Source organism: Aspergillus brasiliensis (assembly GCF_001889945.1).
Source record: "Aspergillus brasiliensis CBS 101740 unplaced genomic scaffold ASPBRscaffold_2, whole genome shotgun sequence".
In the NCBI taxonomy this organism is placed as follows: domain Eukaryota; kingdom Fungi; phylum Ascomycota; class Eurotiomycetes; order Eurotiales; family Aspergillaceae; genus Aspergillus; species Aspergillus brasiliensis.
Window position 1 is genome coordinate 814,100 of NW_027137443.1, and position 13,269 is coordinate 827,368.

General features: G+C 49.5%; 8 protein-coding genes across 8 annotated transcripts in view; 5 read left to right on the top strand and 3 right to left on the bottom strand.

Annotated features, from left to right (window-relative positions):
- The first annotated feature begins 236 nt into the window (after positions 1-236).
- On the top strand, positions 237-1,270 carry ASPBRDRAFT_38004 (uncharacterized protein). Its single transcript, XM_067623853.1, has one exon. The coding sequence runs from the start codon at positions 301-303 to the stop codon at positions 1,216-1,218; it is 918 nt and encodes a 305-aa protein (XP_067482947.1). The 5' UTR covers positions 237-300; the 3' UTR covers positions 1,219-1,270.
- ASPBRDRAFT_38007 (fumarylacetoacetate hydrolase family protein) lies at positions 1,131-2,305 on the bottom strand. The gene is made up of 3 exons (XM_067623854.1): positions 2,142-2,305; positions 1,845-2,056; positions 1,131-1,754 (listed from the first exon to the last, which is right to left on the bottom strand). The coding sequence occupies exons 1-3, from the start codon at positions 2,198-2,200 to the stop codon at positions 1,327-1,329; spliced, it is 699 nt and encodes a 232-aa protein (XP_067482948.1). The 5' UTR covers positions 2,201-2,305; the 3' UTR covers positions 1,131-1,326.
- A 275-nt stretch (positions 2,306-2,580) lies between these two features.
- ASPBRDRAFT_378476 (uncharacterized protein) lies at positions 2,581-3,279 on the top strand. Its single transcript, XM_067623813.1, has 2 exons — positions 2,581-2,772; positions 2,918-3,279. The coding sequence occupies exons 1-2, from the start codon at positions 2,725-2,727 to the stop codon at positions 3,191-3,193; spliced, it is 324 nt and encodes a 107-aa protein (XP_067482949.1). The 5' UTR covers positions 2,581-2,724; the 3' UTR covers positions 3,194-3,279.
- Positions 3,280-4,438: 1,159 nt separating this feature from the next.
- Positions 4,439-4,981, bottom strand: ASPBRDRAFT_62031 (uncharacterized protein; the record flags this gene model as incomplete). The annotated part of the gene is made up of 3 exons (XM_067628350.1): positions 4,816-4,981; positions 4,549-4,725; positions 4,439-4,519 (listed from the first exon to the last, which is right to left on the bottom strand). The coding sequence occupies exons 1-3, from the start codon at positions 4,870-4,872 to the stop codon at positions 4,439-4,441; spliced, it is 315 nt and encodes a 104-aa protein (XP_067482950.1). The 5' UTR covers positions 4,873-4,981.
- Positions 4,982-6,045: 1,064 nt separating this feature from the next.
- Positions 6,046-7,571, top strand: ASPBRDRAFT_378605 (oxidase ustYa family protein). Its single transcript, XM_067623815.1, has 5 exons — positions 6,046-6,088; positions 6,144-6,409; positions 6,494-6,616; positions 6,700-6,821; positions 6,886-7,571. The coding sequence occupies exons 2-5, from the start codon at positions 6,196-6,198 to the stop codon at positions 7,192-7,194; spliced, it is 768 nt and encodes a 255-aa protein (XP_067482951.1). The 5' UTR covers positions 6,046-6,088; positions 6,144-6,195; the 3' UTR covers positions 7,195-7,571.
- Positions 7,572-7,666: 95 nt separating this feature from the next.
- On the top strand, positions 7,667-9,603 carry ASPBRDRAFT_117402 (PWI domain-containing protein; the record flags this gene model as incomplete). Its single annotated transcript, XM_067617089.1, has 7 exons — positions 7,667-7,770; positions 7,856-7,946; positions 8,048-8,212; positions 8,272-8,632; positions 8,688-8,890; positions 8,971-9,336; positions 9,463-9,603. The coding sequence occupies 7 exons, from the start codon at positions 7,667-7,669 to the stop codon at positions 9,601-9,603; spliced, it is 1,431 nt and encodes a 476-aa protein (XP_067482952.1).
- Positions 9,604-11,782: 2,179 nt separating this feature from the next.
- On the top strand, positions 11,783-12,019 carry ASPBRDRAFT_86164 (uncharacterized protein; the record flags this gene model as incomplete). Its single annotated transcript, XM_067629507.1, has 1 exon — positions 11,783-12,019. A coding segment is annotated over one exon (237 nt), but the record flags the coding sequence as incomplete, so codon positions are not given.
- A 627-nt stretch (positions 12,020-12,646) lies between these two features.
- ASPBRDRAFT_379066 (putative cell wall protein) overlaps positions 12,647-13,269 on the bottom strand; it is a 2,816-nt gene continuing 2,193 nt past the window's right edge. Inside the window, exons 2-4 of the mRNA XM_067623827.1 lie at positions 12,969-13,238; positions 12,840-12,897; positions 12,647-12,685 (exon numbers count right to left, since the gene is read on the bottom strand). Coding sequence (XP_067482954.1) covers positions 12,887-12,897; positions 12,969-13,238 — 281 coding nt within the window. The 3' untranslated portion in view covers positions 12,647-12,685; positions 12,840-12,886. The remainder of the gene's footprint in view (positions 12,686-12,839; positions 12,898-12,968; positions 13,239-13,269) is intronic.

The window sequence follows — 13,269 nt, forward strand, 5'->3', positions numbered from 1 at the left end:
GACGAAGATATGATTATGGCTCGGACTGGTTGTATACCTGTGTTCAATTCTATAGACAAGAAGAGGTACATACCATTCCATTAGTTTGTTTTGAATAGTCAAATCTTCAACTCCTGTTTTGTGGAAAGCATGGTCTTTGAGCATCTATTTCGTAGTAAGGTGACAACTCGAACATAGTTAAATGTACACCTCGTCTTCCACCCCCCCTCACCCAACATCATCCACGATACATCCTACCTTAACGTTCACACTCTTCTACAAGATCCCAACTACTATTAGAAGAAGAACCCTCCATCTCAAATGGACAACCCAACCCGACAACCTTGGACCAACCACACCCCCCACCCATCCACCTTCCTCTGGGCCCACGAGCTCCGGCGCGAAAACATCCAACTCGTGAACCAAATCGACACCATCAGAGCCGACCTCGCTGCTGCCAACGACACCATAGCAAGTCTGAACCGCAGCCTCGAAACTCTAGACCAGCGAGCACGCGAAGAAACTACTAAACTAGAGAATACCCTGAAGGACCTCGAAGTTCGATGCGACACTAATCTACGAACTGGCATTGAGCGGGTCGACGATCTCGAGGCGGAGAATCGTCGGCTACGGAATAGACTTGATGTCCTGGAGAGGGAATGTCATCGATGTGCTCGTGAACAACACAGTATGGAGGAGGGGATTCGCGCGAGGGTGCTGGATGAGGTGAGGGAGATGTTGTTGGAACGGGGGAAGTTGGGGGTGAGAGGAGCTGCTGTGGCTGCTTGTTCTGCTGCTGGGTCGGATGTTCTGGTTCCGGATTCCATGCCTGTTGGGTCGGTTCCTGGTGTAGGTGTTGGTGTTGGTGTTGGTTTTGATCGAAGGGGTGAGGGGTTGGTGTCGGAGACGCTTTCTGATACTACATGGGGGACGCCTTCTTTGGCGGATGAGGAGCAGCAGTGTGCTGGGAATGGGAAGGATATTGAGCAACTTGGGGTGGACGTGTCTGGTGATGTGAAGCAAAGGGCCGTCACAACCATGCTGAAGGTCATTCAGGACAGAGCATCACCTAGACAGGAGTCGACTAAAGCAAGCGACACGCCCAATCCAAAGGTCGAACTGGAATCGACCAATGCACCCCCGGTCCAGCGCAAGAGGCAGAGAACGAGAAGGTCCATACCCATTGTACCGGCTGATGAAGAGGATGAACGCATTCTTATGGAGATGTTTCGCCGCTGAGGGACCGACTTACATGCTTATTTCAGACTTTCTATATTGGATCATAACCAGGGTATGTATGTATATACAGTGTCTATCTGATACACCTATCTTGTTCATGACAGCCGTTTAGGTCTCACTGTACCGGTATCTACCCTCACGGTCCTTGACCTCGACCTCAATACGGCCCTCTTCGAGCTCCTTGCCGTCAACCTCGATGGACGCCTTCATGACATCGCCGGACTTGACCTGACCCACACCCTTGGGAGTACCAGTCAGGACAAGATCGCCCTTTTCCAGAGTCATGACACGGGAGATCTCCGCCAGAAGTCTGGGGATCCGGTAAAGCATCAAACCAGTCGAGTCGGCCTGGCGCACTTGCGATCCCACACTCAAGCGAAGGAAAGCATTATGAGGATCGGGAAGACGTGATTTGGCGATCTCCTGAGAGACAGGCAGGAAAGTATCGAAGCCCTTGGCGATGGTCCACGGGAGGCCCTTCTTCTTTGCTTCTTCTTGGACATTGCGAGCGGTCATGTCAATACCGAGGAGGTAGCCTATATTCGCAATTATTTTATACATGGTTAGTCCATTGACAATCCTTGTGAATCGGCACAGAGGACATATGCATATGGATCATGACTGACTGTGAATCGCATCCAAAGCACCCTTCTCATCATTCGGGTCCAGATCCCGAACCGTCTTGCCCATCACCAGCGCCAATTCGACCTCATAGTGCAGGTTGGTTCCCTGAGGACGCAGGACGGGACCCTCGCCGGGGCAGAGAATAGCGGAAGCGGGCTTCAAGAAGAAGAAGGGCTGCTTGGGCTTGGTGTTGTTCAGCTCTGTGATGTGGTCGCTGCGGTTGACAGACTGCGGCGTTAGCCCGAACCGATCCAATTCGTCATCTCAACATGCGGAGGTGTGGCAGCTAGTAGACATACGCATAGTTTCTGCCGATGCAGATGACTTTTCTGCAATTGGCCCTGATAGCGGCGGCCATGATGGAGTGTTCAATGCTTGAGGATGGAGGGGAAAGAGGAATAATTGAGGGGGAGGGAATGGAATGTAGAGGCAACGAGGCCTGGCGGATAATAATATATTCGGCCAGTCGGAGCTCCGCCGATGCGACGCACGGAAAGGTGCTCCGCGCGCTGCGTGCGGAGAGGCTCGGATTGTCCGAGATTCGGAGCGTCAAGCCGGATAGGGTTGATAAGAGGTTTGTGTGGGGAAGTTAATGAAATTGCGATTATGCTAATTATCCTATGGTCTAGGTTGCCTGAGAGAATAAGTTGTCTGTGATTGTGAGTAGAGATTGTGATGAATTGAGAAATGGTTTGTTATTCTCGTTGTGCCTTACGTCACCCGCTCAGTTCCTGAAGGGTGTCTGTTCTATCACTGCATGTCAACTACAATCTTTGCATTGCGCCTGTACATAATCATTTGAATCAAACGTCAAGGACTCTGCCTACTGCATCAGTTGCAGAATATTATTCAATTCTCCAATTGTTTTTGAACCAGATCGCCATGCAAGTAGCCGAGATCCTCTCCGATCTGACATCCCTACGCGTCTGTGTATGTGTCCTTGCCATTGACCTTTAAACAACCCCTTAGTCTACTTCTATGATAGGACTTGATAGCAATTAACTATACACTCACCTTTAATGAAATCGGTTTACAAATCTTATCAAAGAACCACTCAACTAACAATCAACCACAGGACCACCATGACGCCCTCGCGCTCGTTACTGTCAATGAGAGAATCCCCCATGCTGCAGAGAAACAACAATTAGGCCTCGGGGCTATAAGCACAAGCACAACCCAAGCAGGCTCCGAACTAGCTCCACGCAGCTATGAAAATGAGGACCTCCGTCGCGCAAAGGAACTCGTCGACTTGCACTATGAGTTCAAGGCCCGTCATGCGCTAGGCACCGTTGATGAGGAGCTTTCGCGTGCCAGGGAGGAAGTGGCCCGAGTGCTAAGGGAACTTAGCTAGTTAGGAATATGTGCTACCTGGATTTGAGGCTATTCGTTATTTGTGAATTCTTCTTTATGCATACGGATGTTTTGTTTCGGTTGGCGTTATCGGTGATGGGCTGTATGATGCTACTAATGAAGGAATTTATATGCATGATTAGTGGGTTTCCGAAGGTGCTATGACTTCTAAACTATAAACTGCTACAAGTAGTATCTTCAGTCTTGCTACAGTGTAGTTCTACACAACACTGGGTATTCTCACCTTCTCTGCCTCCCTTGGCAAGGAGGGACTGGCTTTCCAGCCAGCAGATACTCACTGAACATGGACCACTTGCTTGCATTGAACTACCACAGCTATGTTGATAATCTTGTCTACTCTGCTTGTGTACTGCTAATAACTTTCTGATGTACCAATAGCCATTACTACTGGTCATCAGATGCGAGAACTACCATCATTCGCAATGTCATAATCACGTTGATGTCATGTTAGACTACATTTATGGCCTGCTGGAATTTATTTCTCAATTCACATAGACATATTACTTTTGTAACCTTCGTTATTTCTGAATCTCCACTTGTCATTAAGAACTCAAGTACGGAGCGCAATAGTACACAATTACGTTCAAGCAAATCTGTTTCAGATCATTCTGGCCTTCTTCACAAATAAATTCCTTGGATATTAGGCTGATTTGATGGTGCCGGACCTTTTATCACTTGCGACAATGGAGGTAAGCTTCCTGAGAATATGCCTTCTATTCATTTAGAGCAATGATCCTTCTCATACTTGTGGCACAGTCTCAAATTTCTTCTTATATGAATTAGTTCGCGGGCGGCTCTTTTTAGGGATTGGCTCTTTCCTCCTTAAAACTCAGTTATAGCTTGGTAACTACAAAGACTAGGCTGGAAGGAATCTTAGTATGGACCATTTCTAAGACGCTAAATTGATACATCATGAATAGCATCATGCATAGCTAGTTGATAGTCTATGAGTCAACTATATAGGCTGATATATACAGGCTTAAAGCCCGAGTAATCAATCAAGACTATGCTGCAAAATGAATGATCTGTAGAAGTTCAAGCCTTTCCTATCTCCAGCCCGCTGCATGTTCACTTGTAGATAAATCAGATACTGAGAAATCCCAAGCTCCCTTCTCTATCCCGTACACTATTCATAAACCGTTCCAGCTGTCAATCTCGCTCCTTCTGTTCACCAGGCAACCAGAAACTCTGGTGTGTTTTATCTGAGTATCGCCTAGTACGTAGCCTAGTTGTCACGCTTGACAGTTGGTTCAGTACCAGTCAGATCTCTGAAAGCAACACCCTTTCGCGCATATTTGTCAGCAGGCTAGTTAACATGCTTCAAGGACCACGTACATTTCGAAGGCCCGGACCAAAAGGCCAGTCTTCTTTGACAGTTGCCTCCTGGGCGTCCTGGTTGTCACGCTTGGTGTTGAGCCAGGTCCCGAGGTCATATACGTAGGAGTAGTGATCATCAACAGTTGCCTCCTGGACACCCTGGTTGTCACGCTTGGACTTTTGACTGGAGATATCCTATCAACTGTCAGCTAAGTGATAGACACAATCTCCTCCTTTTGCAGTTGTAGGAAGTCGTCCGGGATATTTCTATGTTTTGATACTCACAGCGGGCAGAGCCAGGGTCGCGCCGACCAGCATGAGATTGATCAGGGTGAACTTCATTTTGAAGGATAGGGGGGTGTTAGGGGCCAGGGCAATAGTGTGTTGGGGGGCAAGGGGGCTGGGTTGGATCGGGGGACTTTGTTCTGTCAGAGGAACTGATGGAAAGTGCTGATGGAAGGTGCCTTGGAACTGGGGCCTCGAACTGGGTTTTATACATGATTCAGCTCGAGTTCAGATCCTCTGGTTTTCAACTTCCGCTGTCGCCATATATGCTCTCTGGTGAAAGAATCACGTCTTCCCATCGATCACAGGTTAATCATGGATTGTTGAGCTAGATGATCTGACTGCATTGCTGAGAATGCTACCCAAATCACAGTGACACAGCGTTCATTAGCAGCCGTGTCCGGCTCGGAGTAGCATCAAGCCTGGCATCTATTCACAACCGGCTGATCCGTTCCAAATAAGTATAAGATGCAGTGTAACCACTGCGCTGGGCTAAGACTGGACAAGCAATAGTTGAGTCGGCAATCCGCTAAAGAGCAGTTAGTTGGCTAGCTGGATTATTGCGTGCTAGTGAAGCAACTCGTCGTCAATTAGCAGTGAAGGCGCGAGAACGTATGGTACTTCTCTGAGATTGGGGTGAGAATCAAGGATCAATAGTGACGATGGTCTTTTTTTGCTTTTCCCAAGTCCTCCTACCCCTCTTGCATTTCTGGAAGATATATCCGGGGCAGGGAGATACTAGTACCATTGTTGGTTAGTAGATCGTCAGCTTGATCATAGCTAGTTCTAATCTTTCATAAGCCAGTGCAGGCCATGCAATTGGATATCTTTTACAATCACTATGCATAAGACCATCAGCATATGACCCACCGCTCCACAGATGTGATCAACACATACACTCTTAATTCTAGTTAGTATATGCATATCTCGCTTCAGCTTTTTCTCCAACGAAGGCCACCATCATCCCCTCATCCGGTTGTACTACAAATCCCTGAATTCTATTGGTCTCGTCCAGCGCTATTTATGCACTCGGGAGGGGGTGAAGGTCGGAGCTGAGTCGAGACTTGAAGATGGAGTATAGGTATGTGCGAAGAGCTGAAACGCTTCCTGCACAGATATTATCACATGTGCTATCTATTGAGTTATCGCAATCGCATTAGCTTCAGCCTCTCCCGAGATATCCGCATTCCATGGATAATACCGAGCCATCGTGTGATTGTGAGAGAGTAAAGAATGATCAGATGACTTCTCACTAGGGCCAGAAGTCGATAGAGTACGTATTCTTGGAGTGCCGCTCGAAGAGACTTTACTTAAACCAGACTCCTCAGAATCTACCGTTACCCTGCAATAGGAGTCAGAACAGTCAGCGATATTGTTGCAATGACCAAGCTAAAGTACCAGGAATTGCCTGAAGACGATGAGGCAGGAGGTTTGTTAGAACGGACAGACACTACTCATTCTAACACTGGCCCGATCCGCTTCTCGCGGTATCTATATCTCATTATATTGGGAATCAGCCTTATGTTTAATCTTCTCGGACTGTTCAATATAATTCGAGGTTCCAAAGATATCTGCATTCCAGATCCTTTATACTGTCAGTTATCCCGCTACTGGCTTTGGGGTCATTCATGACAAAAACGAACGTCTTTAGTATTTATACGCTGATTGTATGGAGCAGCACCCGCAAATCGGATCATTGATTATAAGACGGTGGCCTTCAATAGCGGCTTCGTGTCTAGGACCCCATATATGGGCCCTCCTAGTGACGCCTATGATGAAGCGTGGGAGGACTTATATAACTGTATGATAACACCTTGTTCTTTGACCCACAATTCCCTTTTGAAATACTCTTGCCAACGTTGACTTTGTTCCCTTCTGAACTAGATGGCATCATCAAAGTCCCGCAATCCGACGCGGCCCAGCTAATCAACCGTACACTACCACTTGCCTCTGAGCCAGGCATGTATGTGATTGGACTTGACGTTTTTCATCAACTTCATTGTCTGGTACGCCGATTCTTCTTTGTCCTCTGTAACAGGCATCCGGTTCCACTGACCCATTTCCTACCAGCATCACCTCCATAAAAAGGCCTGGGGTCACGATATGGGCCTCAACATGAGTGACGCTAAAGAAGTGGAGAGGTTTTGGATCCACCTTGATCATTGTTCTGATTCCATCCGCCAGAGCCTGATGTGCAGCTCCGATGTATCGACTATCCACTGGCAATGGAATGAGAGTATAACGCGTTGGCAGGCAGATGGCAGGATCGTACATACCTGCCGCGACTTTAATGCTATACGGGACTGGGCCTTTGAGAGAAAAGCTGGAGTGGTGGACTTTGAGACCTGGGTGCCGGATCCACTTCTCAGGGAGGTATAAGGGGACGCTTTGGGTCGATAGGTAGCAGAACCACATGTAGTTTATGAAGCCTAAAGAGAGCCTTGGTTACGGTTTAAACTCCCAGCATACTTTCAGTTTCTTTTGAGTGGGGGAGGACACTGTCTTGTTGAAGATGTATAAACCATTAAGGGATAGAAGCACTAAGTCTGAGAGAACATTTGAGTTGACGTTTAAGTATTATATGTATAGTACAATAGTCCTTAGTTTAGCATTGGTACGACCGTAAACAAGAAGACATAAGTTTCGCTGGTAGTAGTAACATCACACTTCCCAAATAGGCAAGATTGAAGCTATCCTCGGTCCGACTGCTACTCCGGTCTTCGGGCATCGACAAATACCCAACCCGCAGTCTCGTGGCTGGCTCACCACCGCAGCTTGTTCACGCGCCGGTCGCTGCACTATTCTTGATTCCTCAATAGCTGTTGGTTCTCTTGAACTAGGACTCGAAACCATGGCGACAAGTGTGGATGCCAAGCTGCTGAAGCAGACCAAATTTCCTCCGGAATTCAGCCGGAAGGTGGACATGACCAAGGTCAACATCGAGGTGATGAAGAAGTGCGTTGCAAAAGCCCCAGCCAAATTTCTTATCGCGAGGTGCTGTTATCACCCGGATTTGGAGCTAACACTTCGATAATTGCAGATGGATTGCTGGAAAGATCTCCGAGATCCTGGGAAATGAAGATGACGTCGTTATCGAGCTTTGCTTCAACCTTCTGGAAGGGTCGCGTTTTGTATGTACGATCTTTTATTTTTTGCCTTTGATCCCGATTTGCTATGTTTTACCTGGGGTTCAGCCATCCAAGCTAACTGGTTTCACCTTGTATTATCTCAGCCCGATGTCAAGTCCCTGCAAATTCAGCTCACCGGATTCCTCGATAAAGATACTGGCAAGTTTTGCAAGGAGCTGTGGTCGCTATGCTTGAGTGCCCAGGAAAACCCCCAGGGCGTGCCCAAGGAGTTACTGGAGGCGAAGAAACTGGAACTTATCCAAGAGAAGGTGGGATACTTAGCGGATATCTGCGTTGCTGGTCGCATGTTGACGCCCTCGCTATCTAGATCGAAGCGGAAAGAGCTGCGGAAGAAGCCCGCAAACAGAAGGAACAGGAGCGCGCACGAGAACGAGAACTTGAAGACCTTCGTCGCAGAGAACGGTCTGAGCGCACAAGGGGAGGAAGAAGAGGAGGTGGCCGCGGTGGTCGAGACTTTGATAGACGTCGGTCGCCTCCGCGACAACGCAGCCGTGACCGTTTTCGAGGTCCGCCGGGCAGACGAGAGTTCGACTCCTACGTGCCCTCAGGCTCTCGTCGAGGCCGTCGGCCATCCCGCTCGCCCAGCCGCTCTCGTTCTCGTTCCGTGTCTTCCTCGCGCTCACCCCCACCACGTCGGCGCCATCCTGGCAACGACCGGAACCGACGACGTCGGTCGATGAGCGGCTCTGTCTCCCCGGACCGCGGTGATCGCAGGAGGCCCAGAAGACGCAGCCCTGATTACGGTGATCGTGCAAGATCCAAAACCCGCAGTGAATCATCACGCTCACGTAGTCCCAGAAGAGACCGACGGAGACGGAGATCCGTTTCTTCCCGCAGTGCATCGCGTTCACCTGTCCACAGAGATCGACGCAGGAGAAGAGGTTCTTCCGTGTCAAGGTCCCGTTCGAGGTCGCAAGGGTCGGATGGTAGCGGCATCAGACGCAGAGGATCATCGCCTTACTCTTCACGAGATGATAAAAAAGAATCCACCGCTGATATTGCAAAGGCCCGCAAGTCCCGTGACAACCGCCGCTTGAGTCGCAGCAGAGATCGTAATGACACCCGTCGACGCCGGTACTCCTCCCAGAGTGTCAGCCGCAGCCGCAGTCGAGGCCGTACCCGCAGCGCCAGCCAGGACTCCCGCAGTCGGAGTCGCAGTCGCAGCCACAGCCGCATGAGAGATAGGAAGCGGCGTCGGTCCCTTGAGAGATATGCCCCAGTTGCGCGGAGACGGCGCAACACGTCCTCCGTATCCGTCCCCAGTGATAAACGAAAGAGGATGGCTGATGAAGACGAGGATGCCGCCAAACGATCACCCCCGCCGGCTGAGAAGCCGAGCTCGAGCGACCAAGAGATGAAAGATGCCACTGAGGTGGGTGAATGATTCTGAGGGTCCTCTTCACACAATTTCTATTATTTCCTAAGTTCGTTCAACGTCCACAATTCCTGCACTGCTCCTCTGACTCCATAGACCTTAAAACTAACCACTAAATCGCAGAGTGCTGCTCCCTCCAATAACCCAGCTCGTGTACGCATCTCCAGCTCCGAACTACGCGAGAAGCTGCTCCGCGAGAAGATCATCGCGATGCGCCGGACCGCCTCGAGCGACAAGGTAGGTAGCTCTACATCTTCAAGGTAGTCTACATGTCCTACCGTTCAGGGCACACACACACAGCTTCACCTACATGAACCTACATACCAAAGCCCCACTGAAGAGCGAGGGATTAGAGAACTCCGCAACTCAATACTTAGCGATCTATGCACACGTGGTAATGTCACTATAAACAATAAATGAAAAAGAGCGTTTGCATTCTATGCCTGTCTCAGCAATATCTCCGTCAATAGTTCAACCATCCCCCTGCGCCCTAGTTCAATTTATTTTCCTGCAAAGTTCAGACCATACAATCCCAGTTCCACGGAACCAACAGAAAAGGTTTGCTTGGCAAATAGAATAGTAAATTAATTCTTCCCAAATATTAGTCCGGGGGAAATGAACCACTACTACTAGTTAGCGCACTCTTAAAACAGAGTTTACCCGGCATGCGACCGTTTTCGGGGAGATTCTCCACAAGGCTAGGTTGACTATTAAATTCCGGTTGATCGACTATTGAGACTATTGTTTGTCGCTTATTTAGACCGTTGAGCCCGTTGGTATAGTAGATGCTCAGTAATAGGGAGATCTTAATAAGGGTGGTGGTGGTTGTGGTTAGTTGGTGAGCCAATATGCCCCTTTTCATCTTTTCATCTTCTGTGGAAAATGGTCAGGGGGGATGGGAGTATAGTTCGTAGTGAGGTAATGTACTTGTAAAGTTGGGTGTGATATCCCTGAATATGGGATCTTGTTGGAGGAAAGGAGTAGTGATATTGAAAATGTCCTCAGCATTGGTACATTCTTTTGTCTTTCCTCTTAAGATATGGGGAGTTAAATATTGGACGTCGTAAGAATTATCGCATACATCTCGTAGAAGGCAGACTGCAGGTGTCTCGCGACCTATATGGCTAGATATTGGGATGAAGGAAACACACTATACCCTAGAGTAATATGATAACAACAGACTCATACACTGTGAATACGGAGTCAGTCCTATGAAGTTATCTAATTGTGAGTATCGATGGCATTGGGTGGATTCACCAGTTGGCGATAGACCACACCGGGCATCAGCTAACTACCACCTCATACATTTATGACTTGTATACTTCACACACCACTCCAGATAGTACATCCGAAAGGACTCAAAGATATGATAACATACTCTCGTAATCGTATCCCTTCTTTTCCCTTACCCTCGAGACGAGCAAACAAACTGTACTAACAGCCCCCTATAACCGACTAAGCACCACCATCATCAGCACAGACACTAAACCTAACAATCAAGGATCCATTGAGAAACGAACAATATATAATAACTGATTACTATTATATGTCCCTAAGCAATGAATCCACAGGTAAAGGAGTACTGTAGATCTCGCAAGACACCCACTGAGTATATACTATAAGATCATCTCAATAAGCAACTTAGTGTCTAGTGAGTACCATTCCCACCGTATACCTATTACCTATTGCAGATGATGAATGACGTCCGCCCACTCCCCCACAAGCCTTGTTATATTTAAGAGTACTAATATTGATACTATTTAATTTAATAAGGTAGAAAACAAGCATACGATTTCAATATCTGATAAATTAATTACCCCCGTTCGCACAGACAATCCCAGTAAGTGGATAACTCGCAAACAAAGCACGAACAAAAAAAAAAAGTCAGAAAGAGAACATCCCGTCCCCCATTTCTCCTCCACCATACTAACTAACTACGTACTTACTTCTAACCAATTCAGATTTCTAGACGACGCATAGTCAATAATCAACTCTCTTCGTCAGCTTACCCACTGCGTGCCGCTATCGTGACGTACCTCGTATCCCGTCCTCAGCCGCTTGATGATGTAGTTGGTGACAACTGTGTGGCTGTGTTGTGTCGTGTTCTCTAATTGTGATCGACTGAATATGCTGTCAGCCGAGTTGGCTTAATCTTAGAACCTAAGCAGAAGGCAAACAGAAAAAACACAAACAGGCAGGGATTCGAATTAGAGGGCCATTCGTTCGTTCGTTGGTTTTGGCTCTAATCACGATGGACGGGATCGTCGGGGGCCAGGAGAACTGTCTTACTAAGAACGAGGATTGTCTGCTTTGATTACTGCTTTTGGAGATTGGGGCAGAGGGGGGCCATTGATGTCGTTACTGATACTAAGAAAGTAAGATCTACATGTCATTGAGATACGTTGTTTTAGAATATCGAATAAGGCAATCAAGAAAAAAGAAGTTAAACATTCAGGACAAGGTTGGCTTTCGCACAATCCTCCATCATAAGTACTGTACAGGTATTCAAATAACACATCATTGCATCGGCAAAGCGAATGGACTCCATTGGAGGGAAAGGTGGGATAGTATCAAACAATCAAGCCAGAAAGTAAAGATTTGTACTTGCTTCGCCACTATAGACATCCTGCTCCCCTCGCCTTGTACAAGCTCGAGCAGATATTCAAGACAATCTTCACAACAATTAGAATTAGAAAATTAGGTATATACAGGAGGACTATTCACCATTGATGCCGTTGCTATCGTCGTAACTTGTAGGCTGCTGCTAGAGGCTTACCAGTCGCAAGCCGAAACAGTAGCGGTGACGGTGACAGTAACCACCTGAGTCTCGGAGCCGGAGCCAGAGCCAGAGCCGGAACCAGCGACGGGGGCGGTGGTGATCTGAGGAGAGGAACCACCCTCAGTAGCTGAGGTAGCAACGGGGACAGGAGTCACGGTCTCGGTAGCGACAGGGACGACAGTCTGGCCGGTGATGGTGTCGCAGGGGGTGGTGGAAGCACCAGCGCTGGCACCCTCGGGGACGCTGGCGGTGGGAACGGCAGGGACGCTAGCAGCGCCAGAGGGAACGACACCGCCGCTGGGGGCAGGAGAGCCACCGCTGGGAGCGTTGCCAGAGCCAGACTGAGCAGGAGCGGCAGGGGTCTCAGAGGGGCTGACACCGCTAGGGGCACCAGGGGCACCAGACTCAGCAGGGGCACTGGGGGCAGAGCCGCCCTCGGTCATAGTAGCAACGGGAACGACAGTCTGGCCGGTAAGGGTGTCGCAGGGAGTGGTGGAAGCACCAGCGCTGGCGCCCTCGGGGACGCTGGCGGTGGGAACGGCAGGGACGCTAGCACCACCGGAGGGAACGACACCACCGCTGGGAGCAGGGGCGCCACCGGAGGGAGCACCAGGAGCACCAGATTGAGCAGGAGCACTGGGGGCAGAGCCGCCCTCGGTCATGGTAGCAACGGGGACAACAGTCTGACCAGTGAGGGTGTCACAGGGGGTGGTCGAAGCACCGGCGCTGGCACCTTCAGGGACGCTGGCAGTGGGAACAGCAGGGACGCTAGCACCACCGGAGGGAGCACCGGGGGCACCAGACTGAGCAGGAGACGAGGGAACGACACCACCGCTAGGGGCAGGGGCACCAGAAGGAGCACCAGGAGCACCGGACTGAGCGGGGGAAGAGGGAACACCAGTGGGAACAACACCGCCAGACTGAGCAGGAACACTGGGGGCGGAGCCACCCTCAGTCATAGTAGCAACGGGAACGACAGTCTGGCCGGTGGTGTCGCAGGGGGTGGTGGAAGCACCAGCGCTGGCGCCCTCGGGGACGCTGGCGGTAGGAACAGCAGGGACAGAGCCGGAGGGAACAACGCTACCAGAGGGACCAGCACCTCCGGAGCCAGAGCCGGACCAGGAACCAGAGCCAGAGCCAGAGCCAGAGCC